Source organism: Ictidomys tridecemlineatus, chromosome 13 (assembly GCF_052094955.1).
Source record: "Ictidomys tridecemlineatus isolate mIctTri1 chromosome 13, mIctTri1.hap1, whole genome shotgun sequence".
Taxonomy (NCBI): Eukaryota; Metazoa; Chordata; class Mammalia; order Rodentia; family Sciuridae; genus Ictidomys; species Ictidomys tridecemlineatus.
In genome coordinates, this window is record NC_135489.1 from 24,295,560 (window position 1) to 24,316,981 (window position 21,422).

At 43.8% G+C, this 21,422-nt stretch overlaps 1 protein-coding gene across 3 annotated transcripts in view; it reads left to right on the forward strand.

Annotated features, from left to right (window-relative positions):
• The window catches only part of Dym (dymeclin), a 337,787-nt gene extending 327,301 nt beyond the window's left edge, over positions 1-10,486 (forward strand). For all 3 annotated transcript variants that reach the window (XM_040273249.2, XM_005323076.5, XM_040273254.2), the window contains one exon: positions 10,098-10,486. In XM_040273249.2, coding sequence (XP_040129183.2) covers positions 10,098-10,247 — 150 coding nt within the window. In that variant the 3' untranslated portion in view covers positions 10,248-10,486. The remainder of the gene's footprint in view (positions 1-10,097) is intronic.
• Positions 10,487-21,422: the final 10,936 nt, after the last annotated feature.

The following is a 21,422-nucleotide window of genomic DNA, read 5'->3' on the forward strand; positions in this document are numbered from 1 at the left end:
TTCCTGCCAGAGTCCTGAGTTGATAGCTGGGATCGTAGCTGGACTCCATATCTGCAGCACGCAGATCAAACACACCTCCACCTTCCTCACCTGGCTGCTTCTGGCCGCCGTGCACCAAGTGTGCTCCTCTGTGGCCCTGATGACCAGGACTTGAGCGGTCATGAAGGCCAGGGCTCCAGCAGTGGCCTGTTCATCTACCCTGGTGTCCTAGTCTCAGCCAGGGTCATCCCTTTGCCACCTAGCAACATAATTTTCCTTTATAAACTGTTTGCCCTGTTGTTGCTTGTTCACAATGTTATAAAATATGAAAATGTGATCTTCATTAAAAAATAGAGAAAAATTCAAATGGCATGGCTTTGTGCCTATGCAGTTGAGTTTCTAATGTCCCCTGAGACTAGTTCAAGACTCCAGTTTGGATATGGTAGCCAATTTTTTGAACTGCTCACATACTGAGTAGTTTCGTCGTCCAGGAAAGGGTAAAAGCAGATTCCTGAATGGCAAAGAGCAGACTTGTAAGTGAAAGAGTCAACCTTCAGTTTATAAATATTAGTACTTTCACATTTGTTAGCTTTCTGTGAGTATTTTCCTCAGGGGCAGGCAGGCTGAGATCTAGATCATGTTTGATTTATACTCATTGTCTGCCCTTGTTTATTATCCTGTCTCTGCACTGGTTTTGGAAAGCAGAGAATTTGAAGTATTATTTTTCTTTTCTGTCACAATATTGACAATAAAAACGTGCTCTCTTTAGCTGGCTGTTTAGTTGCTCTGTGGCAGTGCCAGAATAAAGAAGGACCCTGAGCACGTTCTGTGGCTCTCCAGTCTCTGGGCTATCTGAACGGTCCTGCCTCTATTTCAGGAAGGTAGGAGTGAAGGGTGACAGTTGAAGAGACAGGCATGACTTGGGAAACACCAAAGTGCCCTTCGGCCCTCTCCCTCTATCCCCATCACTCACTTTCTCCAACCAAGCATCAGGGTTCCTGTGGCCTTACCAGCCCAAAGTCATCACTGGCTGGCACCAGGCCCCGCTGTTACATTGTCGTCAACCTCCGAGTGCTGTTCATTCATTTGCTATGAGCCTTCCCAGGACGTTTCTTAGAACTCTGGAGGGAAACCTTTATGAGCCCAGCCTTGCCAGTCTCCAGCTCAGCATGGTCTTTGCCTTTCCATTCTAACTGCAGAGAGACCTTTGTCTAAGAAAGGGAATTCAGATAATTTATCCAGAGCACTGTGCTGCCCTCTGGTTAACATTCTGCCTATTCAGCCCCTGCACTTGGAGCAGCTTGCAAGGTGGCATGGAGCTTTTTTTTTTTTTTTAAATTGGTTGTTCAAAACATTACAAAGCTCATGACATATCATCTTTCATACATTTGATTCAAGTGGGTTATGAACTCCCATTTTTACCCCAAATACAAATTGCAGAATCACATCAGTTACACATCCACATTTTTACATACTGCCATATTAGTGACTGTTGTATTCTGCTACCTTTCCTATCCCCTACTATCCCCCCCTCCCCTCCCCTCCCATCTTCCCTCTTTACCCCATCTGCTGCTGTTCAATTCTCTCCCTTTTTTTTCCCCTTTCCCCTCACAACCTCTTATATGTAATTTTGTGTAACAATGAGGGTCTCCTTCCATTTCTATACAATTTTCCTTCTCTCTCCCTTTCCCTCCCACCACTCGTCTCTGTTTAATGTTAATCTTTTCCTCATGCTCTTCCTCCCTGCTCTGTTCTTAGTTGCTCTCCTTATATCAAAGAAGACATTTGGCATTTGTTTTTTAAGGATTGGCTAGCTTCACTTAGCATAATCTGCTCTAATGCCATCCATTTCCCTGCAAATTCCATGATTTTGTCATTTTTTAGTGCTGCATATTACTCCATTGTGTATAAATGCCACATTTTTTTTATCCATTCATCTATTGAAGGGCATCTAGATTGGTTCCACAGTCTAGCTATTGTGAATTGTGCTGCTATGATCATTGATATGGAGCTTTGCAGGAGATGAACCATGGCAGGATCCGTGCAGGCTCTTCAGGACTTCAATATGGAAAGTAGTGTTGTTACTCTGTGGAAGAACTCTTAGCCCCTCATTCAGATTCTGATTTGCATTATCACCAGCATCTTTGAAGATACAATAGTGACATAAAAAATAATTGTTTGTAAACTAGTGGAACTAGGAAGCTCCTAGCAAAATTTGAACCAACTGGATTGTCCTGCACCGTTTAGAGCCGCCTTTCCCTGTTTTCTTGCTGCTCACCTTCACCGTGTCCTGGGCCCCAGGCATGTTTCTCCACCTTTCTGTGTCACGGAGCCGGCCTGGCCAAGGCCAGATACTGACTTCTAGATTTCCTAATTCTCTTTGTTAGTCCCTATGGCTATGAGAAAGTAAACAGATCCATTATGTGTTTTCACATTTGTTGATGATACATTTTGGGACAACTGTGGAGCCAAGATTGTCGCGCTGGGAAGGGAAGCCACAGGACTGGCTCAGTACATCACAGGTCATGCTTGGATCTCTGGGAAATATGGCCATGGGAGATACAGACTGAACTTCCTCCTCTTCACTCTAAAAATATTCTTTAGAATTGTGCATTTAGGGGTAAAGTTCGGTGCCAGAATGCTGGCCTAGCATGCTCTAGGCCCAGGTTTGATACCCAGCACATCAAAAAAACAGATTTAAGTATGATTTTCTCTACATAGATTGGAGAAGCATCACTGGCTTAGCAACCACAGGATTTCCACATACCACCAAGAGAAGGTTGTTCTTTTTTTTTTTGGCAGTGCTGAGGATTGAACCCAGGGCCTATACCCAGCCTGAGTAGGTTGTTCTTTCCAAAAGCAAAACGAAAGGGGGAAAAAAAAACCCTCTTCTGTCAAGGATGCAAAGGAATGTTGATTACCAGTGCCTAGTTTTTACCTCTTGCTCAGGAACAATCAAGGCATGATTTTCTAATAGTGTGGGTGATACCATTGGAGACTTAAAAAACTGTCAAGTGTGTTTACAGTTTAAATCCTAGGAGTGATCCAAGAAGATAGCTCCTGAGAAATTAAACATTTCTTATCTCCATATCTGTCTTGATTGGAATTCTTTCCAGATATCTTTTGGACATCCTGTGGCAAAGTCTATGTCCCCACCTGATAAAATCACCCAGACTCCTTTACTTAGTGACACATCGTCTGGGCAAGTCAATGGGCAGACCTTCTGTCTCTGCTCTTGTCCCCCCCCCCCCCGTCTTCTATATGTCTCTACACATGTAATCCCAGCAAAAGTATCTCAAATATGGCAAACAACAACTCTAAACAAGATTCAGAATCTTCCTTGAACTCCTCATCTTCTACCACCCTGGTTCATAAATTAGTCTTGGAAAAATTTTTACCATAAAGAAAGATGATCACAAACATAGTAGTTAGGTATAACTCTCATTTTGAGGTCATATGCTTGCTTTTTTTTTAACCTTACTAAAACCTTGACAAGAGTCAAAGGTAAGGGAGGACTAATAAAAATAGAACTTCTCAGCTTATGTTTTATGCATCAGTCTAGCCCATAACTATCTATAACTCATGAACTTGTTAAGGAGTTCATTTCCTTTTCATAATTTCATATGAAGTTTCATAACATGTATGAAATATGACAGATGACCCTCTCTGTTAGCATTATTGGTTCATTATCTGTGAGCTGGATTTTCCTAGGTGAGACTTTCACAATGGTAGGATAGCAGGCAACTTGAGAAGTAAATTAACCTGTTAGACTGTTGTCCCCCAAATTCTAAATAGCACAGCTCGCTTAGTTCTTAGAGTACCATGGGCTAAATATTGCCTAAATAACTATAATGTATAGTTGGTAAATATTGATCCCAAATAATTTTTACCAGTTATTTCATTAATTTCAATTAGTATACAGGGCCAAATTTTCCCAACATTTTATTTTATATGTAATTCTAACTTTGTCCACAGATAATTTCTACCCCTTTATTTGTTGTTTGCTAATTCATTTGCTCAGCAAATATCTGTTAAGCCTTTGGCAGTACTCTGAGTATTAGGGGAGCCCTGTTGTGGGCGGGTAGGATCCCTGCCCTCATGGAGCTTATATTCTAGTTAGAATTTCATCTCATAGAAATGCATTGGTTTCCTGAGAACTTGCTCTTGGCCAGGCATCTGGGTCCTCCTTGTGACAGTGAGCCCACCATAGAAGGACAAATGGTTTCAGACATTCCTGGCTCTACTCTGGGCCAACTTTCAGCAAAATAAGTTCTACAATAAACTCTACTTTTGTACCCCTCCTACCTCAGGATCAAAACATTCTGCCTTCCAGCCTCCTGAATTGGAGTTGGCACAAGGACAGTGACGAGGAGTTGACACAGCAAAGCTAATGACTTTAATTATAAATATCCTCAACCTGCTCTCTACTCATATTAGCACATGAGCACACTTTTCACACCAGTCCTCGAGGCCACCTTCCCTGTACCCCACAAATGCAACTTCCGACTGCTGGCACACCACACTGACAGCTAGTCCAGGGAGAGCCATTAGCCTCATGCTCACAAGGTTCCCTGCACCGTCAGGTCCCCTTCCAGGTGCCGCCTGCAGCAGAAGGGACTGTCCTTCCTTCTGCTCCAGGCTGCTCATCCGCCCCCAGAAAAAAGACATTGAAAACTAAAGACAGAAAAGCTCTCCTTCCCTCGGCCCCTCACCTGGTAAGGAAGGGCCCAGCAGGGGCACATGCTCAGGCTTCGGACTCTCACGGGCTTCAAATTCTGGTTGGTCAGTTGATGGCAAGCTTTTAGAGACCTTGTCATCTGGATGGGCTTTGACCTTATCCTGTACCTTTCCTACTTTGTAGAAGAGTCTTTTTTTCCCCAATGTGGAAGCCATTAGTGTCACTTATAGATGCTCAGAAATGGTGAAATTGCTGCTTGAGCTCCAGGCGGCCTGGGCCTTCAGAGTGGTGTCTGCGACCTCACGGTTGTCCTCCTGATGGCAGCACGCTTCCAGAGAGCCCCACGGGCCCTGTGCACCGCAGTGCTGCACTCCTGGGATAAGAAGTGTCTTGTTCATCTTCTGAGAGCTCACATTATGGGCTTTTTAATTTTATCTTTGTCTTTCTTAATTTATAACTTCCAAGAAGTGGCCCTTCATGATTTTCTATATTTTGAATTTACTCCTGGACTCTTTTTTAAAGAATTCATAGCCAGGTATGGTGGTATGCTGCTTAGGAGGCTGAGGCAGGAGGATTGTTCCAGGCCAGCCTAGGCAAAACTAGACCCCGTCAAGAGAATAAATAAATAAATTCACATAAAGTAGAATACTACACGTTCAGTGCTGTTATTCATTGACCAACCCACTCTTCTTTTTGCCAGGGCTTACAGTATTTGATACACTGTAACTTGTTCTGTTGCACGTGGCAGAGTCTTCCCTATAGTCTTGCTCAACCAGTAATTCCACTGAGTGGATGTCATAGATGTTTCCTGATTGTTCAGTTCATTCTTTCCCCCAGTTTGCTATCCAAACCTGGCCCCATGTTAGCCAGAGCTACCTGGCAGTCCACCCCCTTTCCCCATCTCAAGACACCCTTCCTGCTTGTTCCTGTTCCTCTTCCTAAATCTAAATGACACCATTGGAGCAGAGTGGCACTCCTCTCCTTCCTCTGTAGCCCCAAATGCAGTACCACTGTATCATGACGGTCACCAAAGTCACATGACAGTAATCTGTGGAGAGGACTGACAGGACTATCCACCACAAACCCTGCCTGTGCTGTGGACAGTGGCTTGGCCCATCCATCAGGGCACACCAGCTGCCAGCAGATCTCAGGTCACCTCATTGCCAATGGTCACCCGTCCACTTGTCTGTTCAGAGGCTTAATCCAGGCTTAAGTTTTTTAATGTGCTGTGTAGCTGTTTGATTTAAAATTGTATTAAGCTTCCTTGGAGCCATGCCAGGTGCTCGCTAGAGTTTCTGATGCTATCTGAATAACCTTTACGTGGAAGCTGGAAATCTCCACTGAACTTTTGTGGTAATATAATTATGACAGTTGTGCCCTACATCTGCTCACTGAACTTCCTGTGGGTTTTCATCAGATCGCATAACTGACAGCAGAGTCGGGCTGTGCGACTCTTGGTCTGCTTGTTAGATCCAAGTCTCCGCCACTGAATCAGACCTCTGCTTTGTCTGAGCTGGGCGTCCGGATGTCCCACTGTGGTAGGTTGATTCACTGGAGCTGATAAAAACGTTCCGGCCACACTGAGAGTCTAACATTACCTCTGGCTCCAAAAATCAAAACAACAGGATTGTTGTAAGTAGCTTTGGATCAAGACCAAACTGCAAGCTTCAGAGATGGGTTTTCTCTCCTTGTTGGGCTGAGTCACAGGATAAGGACCTCAGAGAGGAATGGATGCCAAGGGCTCTCCCAGGTTAGCCTGGACTGACATTACCAGCACCCTGCCTTGTGCTGGCCAGTTCTAGCACTAGCTCTTGCCTTAACTGGCAAACCAAGGCCCTTCCTGCCCTAGCACCTCCTCCACCTTCCCAGAGCAGCACCCTGCAGCCCTAGAGTCCACAGGGGTCCTGAGAAGACCAGGAGGGAAGATTGGGAGAGAAGCACTGGATGCATGTCGGAGCAGGGAGGGCCTAACAATGCCCACATGGCCCTCACCCAGGGGCTGCACTATCGAGTGTATTGCTGGTGGATCAGAGACAAAGGCACTGTGGAGTAAGGAAGCTGGACCTCCTCAGCCCCACAGGATGGCATTATTGTTCTCCCCAGGCTTGCAAAGAAACAAAAAGGAAAGGCGACTTTTTCTGGGTTGCTGATTTGACTTTCAGACATGATATTTCTTGGACTGGGTCCCAACAAATGTGTCCCTGGTGTTCTTAGTGCTAAATAAAACCTTTTGTCTTTCTTTTCCTTGGCCTTCAGACTTCTAAGACATCTCAGAGAAGCACATGGTTGAAGGCTGACTGTTTCAGTCTCCCTGCAGCTGCAGAGACGGACAGGCCATTTGGGGAAGGGGTTCAATTAAATGCAGTTTGGACCCAGCCTATCAGCAGCCTCGTCACATTCATCAGGTTGGCTGAAAGGCACTGTGGAAACTCTTATGATTTATGCCGACTTTTCACCCTTGCAGAGTGCTCCCAGGACACTGGTCTTGTAAACAATTCATTTCAGTAGAGGAAGCTCTTTGCCTTGTGTTTTCAGGTGTTAGCTTAGCGTACGCAGTGAACAGGTCCTTGTTTTTCTTGCTTTTGTGCGTGATTCTCCTTTCTGAACTGTTCAAGTGCTGGTAAAAAGTTTCAAGCAAACAACCCAAGAAATACTAGCTCAGAGCTCAGTTGTTTACTCTGAGACATAGAGAGCTGGCGCTGTGGACTCAGGGATGTAAGCATGAGCTGTCTAGGTGTCCAAGTGATTTTCCACCGGTGGCACACACGTGGAAGAGAGCAGTTTGGGAACCTTTCTATGGAAAGCGTCAGACCTTAACTAGCAGTACAGTATTGACATATGCCAATAATATACCAGATGCTCCGAAGATCCCGTCTCTGGGGGCTGAGGCTTGGAGCCCAGCCTGCTTACCTGTAAGCTCTCTAGGCCACAGAGCTTCTCAACAGCAACTTCATGCTGTTTTAAGCAGTTGAGAGCCTTGACCTTTCAAGCCATCTATAGTCAAGATACCTAGGACAGCTCAGGAACACTCACTCCCTGCTGTGAAAGCTGTCTAAGCAGAAATCAGCAACCACTGGACCTCAGGGTTGCTTGACCTCAGCTGAGCCTAGGCCCCACCCATTCAGGCTTTTCTCTGGACCAGCCCAGCAGAGCCCAGAGGCAGACAGGGGATAAGAAATGTTTAGACCTTACTGGGGTCATCTCATAAAGCCACACCCTGTCAGAACTGAAAGAAGCTCAGAGGCCTTCACTTTACACACGGTAAGAAAATCGCATTCTAGCAAAATGCTATGACTTGCCCCAAATTGCCCAGCCTAGCAGTAGCTGTCAGGGCAGAGTCCAGGCCTCCAGAGCCTGGGGCTCCAACAGAACAGTCCCTTTGTTTCACAATGTGGGCACTCACACTTGTGCACAAAGGTTAAGTACTATTGGTGGGGGGGACATTAAAGCTCGTCATCATTTGTTGGAAAACTTGAAAACCTGTACATGTTCTCAACAAGAGCACACTGGGTCCCTGGTGACTGGGACGCTGCAGGTGGAAGGTGTGACTTTCCTTTACCTCTGCCTCCACCACTTCTGGCTGTGGCCTCTGGCATGTTGCTTACCCTGGTTGAGCCTCACTTTTCCTTTCTCTACAATAGGGTTAATCATACTTGTCATGTGCAAATGTGAAGTCATTCATTCATTCAGTTCAGCAAACATTTCATGTCATTAGTATGGCAGGTGCTCGTGTGGTGGCCATCTTCCTAGAACCTGCATTCTCGTGAGAGAAACGCAGTCCACAAGTAAACAAACTAACGGGAAATAAGCACCCATTGTGCTAAGTGCTGTGAACACAGTAAGGCAATGGACTGTAAGGTCCCACTTTCTTTTTAATAAGGTGGCCACTAGTGAAACAGGATGTGCCAGGCATGTCACATAGGTGGCTCCAGTCAAATGTCACTTCCCTGAGCTCCCTACTAGGTTTTCTCTATGAACTTCAAGCACAAGGCTCTGTGTCATCTCTGGTCAACTGCAGCCACCATATCCTCCAGCCCCATCTCTGGTCAACTGCAGCCACCATATCCTCAGAGGGCGAGCTGCCACAACCCCAGCTCCTCCTCGACTATTGCTGAATGTACTACGTAATGGGAAGATTGTGAACCTCTGGGTCACGGTCCTAATGTCAAGTACATAGCAGGATTGACCATCTTCTCCACATTACTTACAGCTATAAACCTGACTCAGGGCCTGTTGCCTCCTGGTTGTGCCAAACTCTGAGACAGAGACAAGCAGTTCTTCAGATCTGCCTCCTTTCAGTGACTCGTTCATTTGTCACTTTTTCAAGTGTCCGGCCACTATCTGTGGGCATGCAGCCACTAACAAAGCATGAAAATCTCATGGGCCAGGCCTTCTATGTAATGGGGTCATGGCTGTGATGTGTGGTTTTGCTTTCTCAGCGCTCCTCCTCAGCCTTCCACCACCACCACCACCTCCTAGCACCTTGGGCTTGCCCCTCATCTCCCACCCACCTGTGACTGGGATCGCCAAACTGCAGTCTCTCCTAACAGAGCTGCCCTGGTACCAAAGGCTTTAGTAGGTCACAGCTGCTCCTCAGGCTGCTAGGAGAATCATTCTGTGTCCAAGCTGGATTACATATATAGGTCAGGAATAAAATTAGGAAAAAAATTTTTAATATTTTTTAGTTGTAGTTGGACACAATATCTTTATTTTACTTATTTATTTTTATGTGGTGCTGAGGATCAAATGCAGCATTAGGCGAGCTCTCTAGCGCTGAGCCACAACCCCAGCCCACAAATTAAAAATATTTACAGCCCAAATCCTGCTATAATGTAAGTGCCACTATAGACTGCTAAGCGGCTCACCTTCTCCCTGTGGGACAGGACTGAGGAGTGCAGGCCCAAAGCACCTGCAAGGCTTTGAAGAGTGACCTTGAGCTCCCCTCTTCAAAGCTAAGGCTATGGGGAAAGCTGCCCACTCCAATACTGTGGCCAGCGTCTCCCTCTTTAGTTCAAGGCCCAGGATTTGTGAGGGAGGGTCCTCATCTCCAGAATGACTCAACACTGCAGATGAGGTCCCAGCCTCATACACCAGAGGATGTTTGCCTGAACGTTGTCCGGCCCAAAGGAGGGGCTCTTGCTCAGCTGTGATAAGTCTCATCTTAGTCATATGTGCTGTTTGGGTCCCTCCTCAGCAAACTGTCAGCCAGACTGACATTAACTGACCAGAACTCACTCGTGCCACAAGTTATTTACATTTCCTGAGGATCCATTGTACAGCAAACGTCTTAAAAGCCTGGTGCTTCCAGCCTGTGACCGACTAGGGGAGGGGATTCTCCATTCACCACACCACTTACAAACTCCTGCTGCTCTTGCCTGTGCATGGAACTGATAAAAATCAGATGATAAAAATGATAAAAATCATCTTGTTTTTGTTGCAGAAATTTCCAGAATTGAAATTCAAATACGTGGAAGAGGAGCAGCCCGAGGAGTTTTTCATCCCCTACGTGTGGTCTCTGGTCTACAACTCAGCAGTGGGCCTGTACTGGAACCCACAGGACGTCCAGCTGTTCACAATGGATTCTGACTGAGGCAGGACGCACCTCCCACCACCCCAGCCAAACAGCCCTGCTAGTTATTTTATTTCTGGGGAACAGAGGCAGACAGAATGCCCAGTGTGTCTTCTATCAGAGAGGATCACGAACGTGTTTCCCTCGCACACTTAGATTTGGAGAATTGATGCCAGTTGGCAATAGATCACTCAGCTTAGATTGTAGTGCAAGGGGTTGGGGGCACACAACAATAATAAACATGAAAACCTGCTAGTCAACATGCAGTTTTATTTCTAAACCAAAAATCTAGAGCTTCCCAGGATCCTGATGCCCTAGGCACATGATAAACACAGCAGTACACACTATTTTTTTGTTGTTGTTGTTAGCACATTTAAGACTTTGTTTTGGCCATGTAGGCACACATGCCTGTGTGTTTGTGTGTGTGTGTGTGTGTGTGTGTGTGCGCGCGCGCTCGCATGTGCACACCTCTCAGCAGTCACAGTGTCCTAAACACTGGCCTGGGCAGTGCAGCACTAGCCTTTCAAGGCTCTTTGTCTTTCCCTCAAAGAAAGAAAAAGGCTCCTTTGGGGAGAGTTGGCCTCTGAACTACAGCTGGAGCTCAACTGGAGCGTCACACAGGTTAAGTGAATCTGCTCTGTATTCATCACCGGGAAAAGAAAAGCTTAATTTTGAAAGCAGTTGTTTTCCTTCAACCAGGCTAGTCAAAGCAAAAGGATACTCATTTATTAATGCTATAATCCAGGCGAAAATGGAAAACATGATTTTCTCTTTGTTTCTAATACTTTAAAAATGCTTTGGGGCCATGAAAACTGTGGGTTTGGTCCCTGAGCTAGAGGAAGGAGCTTCTCTGAGGAACATGCCACTGAGCTGTGTTGAGCAGAATCGTGGTATGAGGACCATAGGACTGTCCTTTCAAGTCACACACTGTCCCTGGCCAGTCCCTGCCCAGTAGAGACAAGGAGCCTAGTTTCACTGTCAAGAATGTGAAAAAGCGTCTGCAGGTTTCCTAATGGGAAGCGCATGACCCAAATGAGGCTGGGCAGCTGCTTCAGCCGGCAGTCACCCCTTCAGTTCTTCAGGACCAGTGTCTCTGTCTGTCTCCGCGCCCCTGGGACTGGGAATCTAGTCACCATACCTGATGCAAAGGTTAAAACCATGCCAGCATTTCAGTGTACCTCTGTGTGATTTCCACCTGTGAAAAGCCAGGGCTGGGTCGTCCTTATTGGCTTTTGGCCTAGGAGCGTTCCCTTACCCTCATTTGGACAGGGTGAAGTGGAAGCCCCTGAGGCCAGATGACGAAGGGTCTGGAGAGGTGGGCACAGGAAGCAAATGCATCCCAGGGGCTGGCTCCTGGCCCTCCCAGAGATCCTCGAAGGGACTCAGCTGCTTCACATGACTGGGCCCGCCTCCCTCTCAGCACTTGTGTTGTCAGGCCCCTCTGTCCCCAAGAGTGGCCGTTGACTCCCATCCTGTGGTCTGGGTGGGATCTCTGGCTGGTGCTGTGGCTCACACCTTCTCCTCAGTCCAGCTTTGGGGTGCAGGTGACCTGAAGGTGGAATGACTTGGTTGTCATTCGAGGTAGCATTATGCCTATTTCCTATGTGGGAAATGCTTACAGCTTTAATTTGTTTCCAATTCTGATTTGCTTTCTTTTCCTTTGAACAAACAGCATCAAAAAATAAAAAGGTTTTTAAGTGTTATGTGAAGCCGCTAATGTCTGTTAAGACCACAGAACTGTCCTCTGAGTCTGAAGGCTGGGCAGTGCCATGGAACAGCCATGACCCAGGACTGATACAGGACTGTCAATCCATGTGGTGGGGAGCAGGGGGGAATGTGGTCCCCAAGAGCCCAGACATCTTGATAAGAGCAAACTGCCACAGAAGCCTTGACAAGAAACTGAGGGTCACTTCCTCAGGCCTCTAGGCTCCCTGAGTTCACTGAGCCCTGGCTTCAGACGTGCCTCCCTCTCCTCCTCTCCAGCCTGCTACACAGCACAAGTGCTGAGGCCTAGCTCCCCTGGGGCAGCAGCCTCCACCACCTGGGCCCCAGCATCAAGGCCTCTACCCACATCACTGCCTCAGCTTTGCAAAGCCACCCAGAGTTCTTTTCTTATTTTTGTGAAAGATTTATCACATGGCAATAAATTTAAGTGCTATGCTTGAATTATGCTTGATTTTTTTTTTTTTTTTTTTTTTTTTTGCCTGTGCTGGGATTGAACCTGGACCTTGAGCATGCTAGGCAAGTGCTCTGCCACTGAGCCACGTCCCCAGCCCTGCTTGAATTCATTTTGAGTATTAATTTGCTTAGAAATCCTTTCATTTCCCCCAAAGTAAAAATGTGTAAAATGCAGCAACACAAGAGTTCAGATGGAAATTAACAGAATAGACAAGGTGATTTTATCTGAGGCATGAAGCCATTCTTGCATCTCGTCATTGTATCAACAAAGGATTCTGCCACATATTTATTTCTAAAACAATGTGCCCCCTTTCAATTCCACCTTCTCTATCAAGAGTTCAGGCACTTTGCACAAAGCATCAGAATTCTAACTCTGGTCCCCACTACCACCTTTTGGGGCTGGTGTCATAGGGTAGAGGAACAACCTTGAACAGGACCTTAAGCAGGGCACACCAAAGAGGGCAAAGACCAGAAAGTAAAGGAAACAGGACCCTGGAATGGCAGCATAGGAGGCACACTGCTCACATACTTCTCTCTGGAGGGAAAGGTGGAGATGGAAAAGTGGAAGATGTAAAGAGGAGAGAACATAGGAGCAGCCTCAGACAGTGTTCGCCCCTCTCACTAGCACAGATTAAGGCATGTCTCCAAAAGAGGCATTCAGTGGAAGTGGGCTCTTAGGTGCTGAGTTTCTTAATATTTCATTCTTGATTTGGGGGGCGGTGCCAGGAAATGAATGGAGAGGCACTCAGCCACTGAGCCACATCCCCAGCCCTATTTTATATTTTATTTAGAGACAGAGTCTCACTGAGTTGCTGAAACTGGCTTTGAACTCGTGATCTTCCTGCCTCAGCCTCCCAGCTGCTGTGAATAGACGCATGCGCCACCGTACCCTCCTAATATATCGTTATTTAGGCACCATGCCATCCTTGAGACTCAGAAGAGCCAGGGTTTGCACCAGGTATGGAGCCTGCATAACCGAGCTCCTTGCTCTGTGTGGCAGGCCATGAATTAGACTCAGGTGCTCTGGCTAGGGCTTCCCAGGCTCGTTCATGAAGTCAACCCTGCAGGTCTCTTGGTTCCCTCTTGGTACTTTGCCTGCTATTTCAATAGTTGCCACTTGATATCAGGGACTGATCCTTGGGCCTTCCAAAGACAAATTCAGGGCTCCTCCAGTATCCATGATCTCCTGGAGTCAAGGAGGTCAGGGTTCTGTTCTCTGATGAACTAAGCTTTCTGTCAGTAGGAAAAACTGAGCACATAATGCACAGTGAACAATGCATTTTTTTTCTTTTTTTAAAGAATTCTATTAAAGCACAAAATTTAATCATTAGGGTAGTCAGGGTCCCAAAGCAGAGCAAGGGAGACTCATCAGCAACCCTACCACTTGGTCAATGCTCCAACCACCACTTGATTTCACAAGGCAAATGTCAGCTACTGTGGGCCTAGCAAAGCCCAGAAGAAAAGCAGCCTGTCTTAGTGTGTTCTGTGGTGTGAGTAGCACACAGTGAGTGATTTGTAATATATATATATTACAATTTTGGAGTCTGGGAGGTCCAATATCAAGGTGACAGCATCTGGTGAGGCCTTCTTGCTGTTTTATCCCAATGCAAAAGGGCAGGGAGAGGGGGACCACTCCAAAAATCCTTCCTGAGAGGGCAGATCCTTTAGGGCCCACTGTCCTCTTAAAGTGCCCACCTCTTCATGCTGTTACAGTGGCAGTTAAACACCAGTTTGGGAGAGGACAAATGTTAAAACTATTACACAGCCCCGCACAGCTAAAGAGGTGAACTTTCACCACCCTGCTGGATGCCTCCCAACAAATTTGTATGGTTTTATTTTGGTTTGTTTGTTTGAATTTTGACCAGATTTTGAAGCTGTCCTCAGCTGGAGGGTTTAGATTACCTCTATTACTTTGTCTAGAATAAACCTGGATACTAAAGCTCACCATCCACAGCAAACAATGCATTTTTTTTTCTTTTTTTAAACCACCTCAGGATCTGAATGTAAATTAAAGTGAATCTAGATCACGAGTAACCTCTGGTACCTTCCCAAAGCACATGTAAATTCTCTCTGAAGAAAGTGAACATAACCCAACAAATATTGCTGGGAAAACTGAAAACCCATGTGCAGCAAAATGAAACTAAACCCGTCTCTCACCATGCACAAAACTCAACTCAAAGTAGATCAAGGACCTAGGGATTAGACCAGAGACCCTGCACATAATAGAAGAAAAAGGAGGCCCGAATCTTCATGATGTCAGATTAGGCCCCAGTTCCTTAATAAGACTCCTAAAACACAAGAAATAAAATCAAGAATCAATAAATGGAATGGATTCAAACTAAAAGGCTTCTTCTCAGCAAAAGAAACAATCAGTGAGGTGAAGAGAGAGGCTACATTTTGGGAGCAAATTTTTGCCACATTCATGTCAGAGCACTGATCTCCAGGATATATAAAGAACTCAAAAAGCTTAACAACAAAAAAAGAAAACAACCCAATTAATAAATGAGCTAAGGAGCTGAACAGACACTTCTCAGAAGAAGAAACACAATCGATCAACAAATATATGAAGAAATGTTCAACACCAGAATACAAACAACAATAAGAATACAAACAACAATAAGTGTTGTCAAGCATGTGGGGGAAAAGGCACACTCATACATTGCTAGTGAGACTGCAAATTGATACAACCAATCTGGAAATCAGTATGGAGATTCCTTAGAAAACTTGGAATGAAAGTTTTGACCCAGCTATCCCACCCTTTGGTCTATACCCAAAGGACTTAAAAACAGCATACTATAGTAACACAGCCACATCAATGTTAATAGCAGCTCAATTCACAATAGCTAAACTGAGGAACGAACCTAAATGTCCTTCAATAGATGAATGGGTAAAGAAACTATGGTATATATACACAATGGACCATTACTTAGCATTAAAAGAGAATAAAATTATGGCAATTTTCAGGTAAATGGATGGAGTTGGAGAATATCATGCTAAGGGAAGTAAGCCAATCCCAAAAAACCAAAGGCCGAATGTTCTCTCTGATAAGTGGATGCTGATCCATAATGGCGGGAGGGGGCATGGAAAAGTAGAAGAACTCTGATTGGGCAAAGGGGGAGGAGGGATGGGGAAGAGAGGGGCATGGGGGCGAGAAAGATGGTGGAGTAAGATGGACATCACTACCCTAAGTACACGTATAACTGCACATATGGTACAACACTATATGGTGTACAACCCGAGTACTGAAAAAGTTGTGCTGCAGTTGTATACAATGAATCAAAATGCATTCTGCTGTCATAGATACCATAAATAAATTTTTTTAAAAAGTGAACATAACTCAAGTTCTTTTTTTTAACATTTTTATAGTATATGAACACAATACCTTTATTTTTATGTGGTGCTGAGGATTAAACCCAATGAGTGCTTCACACATGCTAGCTAAGTGCTCTGCCAACTGAGCTATAACCCCAGACCCCAAGTTCTTGAATTACATCTACAATACTACAATCAGAAGGATCAGGTATGGATGACCAACAATATGAATCACTTGAATTTAAACCATTAGAGGGGGGACACAAATATCCAGAAAGGCTCTAGATATGTTAGTCACTGCATTTTAAACAGCTATATTACCAAGAATTTCAGCAGAGAATTGGAGACTTTTTTAAGTTGGAAATACTATAATAAGAACTTAAACATAGTTCATTGGATGGATTTAAGAGCAGATTAGACATGACTAAGAAGAGAATACACACAGTAAAAGAAATTGGGGGGTGTGAAGCAGAGTCAAGGACAGAAAATAGAGACTAAGGGATAAAATACATAAAGGATACATGAGAATTTCTGATCAAAGTACAGTTGGAATCTCAAAAGTATAGGAGCATGGGATCTTTAAAATAAACAGCTAAGAACTTTTCTAAAAACTCAAGAAAGTTATCAAGTCATGAATTGAAAAAGCCCTCCTATAAACCCCAAGTGGGATAAAAAAAAAAAAAAAACACAATTTACACCGAGATGCATCATAGTAAATCATCAAACAAACAAAATATCCAGCCTGCTGGGAAAGGGTGGGCAGATGTAACCATCAAGGAGCAACATCTGGACTGACAGCCAGTTTCAGAGGAACAGTGGGGACAGTGAAATCCTGCCTTTTGAAATGCTGGAAGAAAATTATTGTCAACCTAAAAATTTCTAATCAGGGGACATACCCTTCAGGAATGAAGGAGAAATAAAAACATTTTTAGAGAAACAGCTGGAAGAATTAATTCATCAGCACACCTACCCTAAAGGAATACTAAAAGGGTGTTTTAAAGGCAGAAGTAAATGATCCCAAACATGAAGACAGAGCTTCAGGAAAGGTTTGACTAAGAAGAAAATGCACACAGTAAAAAAATTGGGGGATGTGATGATTTGAAAGCAACAAAAAAGAGAAAGATGTAAACATTACATAAAACGATAATTTTGTCTTATGGATATTTAAATATATGTAGGAATAAAATGCATGAGAGTAAAAGTAGGTGGGAAGACTCAGGTGGAGTGTGAGTGTTCTAAGACCCTTGAAACATACAAGGAGGTTAAAAACCCACTTAATATCAGACTTGGATAAGTCAAGTATGCACAATGTAATAGTTGAGATGTTAGGAAGAGTGTGAAACTTTCAGCCCAATAAGGGGAATTGGAATAATCAATTCAGGGACCAGATTTAAGAGTTGCAAAAGATAAAAAAGGAAATAAGAAAAAGCAGAACAGGTGGAAAAATACAAAGCAAAATATTTGTGATAAACCCATTATTGCAGCAAATGTAAATGAACTAATGCTCAAATGTTGACAAGGATTGTTGGGCTTGATTTTGTGTTATTTATAAGAGATTCCTTTAAAACGTGTTTAGAAATTATGAAAGAAAAATATGGAGAACCATATACACAACAAACAGTTAATTATATAGAAAGTGGTATAAATATATGAAAGCAGACTTTATGGCCAAAAACAGAATTTTTTTTTCTTTTTTCAGAAGTAAAAGGTTCAATTCAATTACAGGAAGAGGAAATAATACTAAGTGTTTATGCACTTAATGATATAATTTGAAAATAAATGAAATAATATGATAGAAATAAAAAGCAAATATGTAATGAGAGTCAAATTTTAACATGACTATTTTGATAATTTAAAACTAACATACAAAAATCAAGTCATAGAAGATTTAAGCATTAGCAAACTTGGCCAAGTGGATATATGTAGAACACTTCATTCAGTAGCATACATTTCAAACACAAATGGCATTTGGTCCAAAATGCTGACCATAAAAGTCTCAACAAACTTTTAAAAAAATAAAAAAGAAATATATTCTCTGACCACAACGCAATTAAAGTGGAAATTGATTATTTTAAAATGTTCAGGATTATATTTCTATATCTGGTAAAGAAATCACAAAGGAAATCTGAAATATTTTGAATGGAATGATAACAAAAATAAGTACATATCAAAACTAATAGATAGGGTGGTGTGTGCCTATAATCCAGAGACAGCAGGAGAATTGCAGATTCAGGGCCAGCCCGGGCAGCTTAGCAGGACCCTGTGTCAAAAACAAAACAGGCTAGGAACATAGCTCAGAGGTAAAGTGCCCCTGGGTTCAATCCCCGGTACCGAAACAAAAAATAATGGATAAAACAAATTATGGGAGGCAACTAAAACGGTGCTTAGAAATGTATTGTTAAATGCATGTGTTAGAAAAGAGAAAATGTTGAAAATCAGTTATCCACACAACCATCTCAAAATTTAAAACACCCACGCTCACAGCACATGAAACCCAAAAATAAAGATAAAAGCCAAAGTTATTGATGCAGAAGAACACAAATATACAATAAAGAAAATCAGAAAAGTTAAAAGTTGTTTCTTTAAAAGGACTGAAGATTGAAAACCCCCTAACAAAAGTGATCAAAGAAGAAACAGCATGGGAGAGAAGAGGAATACCCAGTATCAGAAAAGGAAATGGTTGGATTCCTTCGGACCGTGCAGAAATTAAAAATATAGTAGTATTGCATTTGTCCATTTCCTGCTAATATAACAGAATTCCACAGACTGAGTGGTTTATAAAGAAAATAAAAATACTTCTCACCATTCAGAAGGCTAGGAAGTCCAACATCAGGATTTTGAGGGCCAACTTGTTACATCACAACATGGTGGAGAGCATGGGGTGGGGGGGCGTGAAGAATCTGGAGGCCAAACTTTATCCCTTCCTCAGGCCCTCTCCCCCCCAATGCCATGGCAATATATTTCAACGTGTGCTTTGGAGGGGACATTGAAACCATAGCAGTATGGACACTGGTTCATTTTAAATCTAGATGAAATGATCTAGATCATAGTGTCAATTGAATCAAATTGTACATTTTACATGCAGTTTTGATGTCAAATATTCCTCAATGAAATTACTTTTAGATTTTTTGTTTTTTTAGTAAAATGAACAAATTCCTTTTAAAAAAAAAAAATCAAACCTCTCCAAAACATCCAGTGTGAGTGAAGATTTAGAGCAACAAAAATGGCATATATTGCATGTAGGAATATAAATGAAAAGTACTTGGGGAAACTTGGGCACTACTACTGTAGTTGACAACAAGACCTTAGCAAAAAGTTGCTAAGACCTAGCAATCCCCGTGCTAGGAAGACACCCAAAAGAAATGCACGAATGTGCACTAGGAGGCAGAATTTAAAAACTGGAAGCCCCCAGATGACTGTCAACGCCAGAATATATAAATAAAAGGCAGTGCGGTAGTCCCCCTGATCATTCTTTGAGGTTTTGGTCACCTCTGATATATTAATGAAAAATTCCAGTAATAAATTTCCTAATAGTGTGATGAGAGCTCAGCACCTCCTGCTCCTGCTCCCCTGGATGTGATCACCCCTTTGTCCAGTACACCCACCTCCAGGGGTCCTTGTGGCTTCATCATCATCATCACCAGTAGTTATTTGCTTTTTTACAAATTCATTTTCTCAAGAGAGTTTTCTTGAGGAGTTTTCCAGAAGTTTCTTGGTGTGATATAAGCAAGATCCAGTAGGGAAACTGACATGAGAATCCAGCTGTCTTCTATTAAGCCAGACACTATAGAAATCTGCAAAAACTATTTCACTCTCCCTTCTCATTATTTTAAAGGGTTTTTATAAAAATACATTATTTGCATTAACATATCAAGTATTTACTGTTGTATTTTACTGAGTTGTTAAATATTTTTTAATTTCTCAGTTTAATTTTTTTAATAAATATTGAAGACATAACCCACATAAACATATCTTTTTGGGGTCCTCAATAATTTTTAAGAGCACAAAAGGTGTGTTGGGTGTTGGGGATATAGCTCAGTTGGTAGAGTGCTTGCTTCACATGCACAAGGCCCTGGGTTCATTCAATCCCCAGCACCACACACACACATAAAAAGTGTGTTGATTCCAGAAACTTTGAGAACCACTGATCTAAGGGAAGTTATCTAGATGGTTCTGGTCTCTGGTCTCAGACTTGCCCTGTGCAACCTTCTTACCAAAATTTTTTGGTTTTTGTTTTGTTTTGCTTTTGCTTTGGATGAAAATTTAGGGAAAGAAAAAATGTCCTCCAGACCTGTGAAAGACATGAAATTGGGAGGTGACAGAGGGAAAATCCAAAAAGAGCAACAGGCTGATTTTACTAGATGAAATGTAGCAGGAGTAACTGCGAAGCTCAACCTTTGGGTTCAAAAGTTTGGGTTTAATAAAACCAGTTTCTCTGAGTTGTTTTACGTGGGGCGATGTTTGAAGGTAATGTCGTAGATTGAGGGCAGCCCACGATAAGGGTGGTTACAGTGCTTACTGTTGATAAATCCACCTTCTGTCTACCTGAAAGTGCCTTTATTTTGCCTTCACTGTTGGAGGTCATCTCACTGCATACAGAATTCCAGGTGGAGTCTTCCCCTAAAAGGCTCAGCTGTAGAGTCAGTGGCTTCAATTAGTAGCAAATTAAGGGGCTCCCTTCTCTCTGGGATTCTTTTCCTCCACTTCCAGCCACATTGGCCACCCAGACCCACAATCTCTGTCTCATGAGCACAGTAAGACCGACTACTCAAACTCCACGCCATCTTGGGAGCTGGAGAGACCGTGGAGACTGTGAGGGACTGAAGTTCCCCTTACTGTCCCTGCCTTTGTCCACCCAACAAACAGCACCATGCTCCCTCTTCAAGGAAGATAAGCCCAAGTCCCAGCCTGTTGCTGCTCCCAGCCCTGTGTCTGCTTCCTTCCTCAATACAGGAGGCAACTCTCTGACCCAATGATTTCCCACCCTATGCCAAGGGCCACCAGCCTCTCACCCACAGTGGGTGGAGCCTCATCCACCACCTCATTTAGTGGAAGAGACTAAACCAGCGGTACATTTGTGGTGGTGGTATTTGTGGCAAGCACGTAAGCTACTTGAGTTGTCTTAGGCAGAAAAGGATTTATTTCTGGGTATTAAGTAACTGCCCAATTGGGGGCAGCGGGGCGGGGTGGGGAGGGGAAGGGACCTCAGCTCGGATGACACACGGCCAGTAGAAATGCCAGTGGCTCCCCAGGACTGAAAACTTGGTCCCACTCAGCACCCAGCATCTATCAATCAGTGCAGTGACAGCCCAGTCTCTAAACTCTGCCCACAGTGGCCCCAGAGGAACCAAGTGCCACACTTCTCCCTAATGCCTGTTGCCTATTACCCCTGATACTCACTCCCCCTTTCGAGTCTCAGCCAGGCGACTCTACAAGGGGAGAATGCCAGCTGCAGGGCAGCCAGAGATGCCTTCTGCTTTCCAGCCTCTAGCCCCAGGAAGCCCCCTGCCTGGGACCCCTGAAGCCCAACTGTGGGGTCTGTCACTGGACTTCAGGCTGTTGTTAGAGTCGGGTTTCTGTTTTTGTTTTAACCAGGGATTCAACCCAGGGGCGCTTAACCATTGAGCCTCATCTCTAGCCCTTTTTTTAAAATAAATATTTTATTTAGAGACGGGGTCTTACTAAGTTGCTTAGGGTCTCACTAAG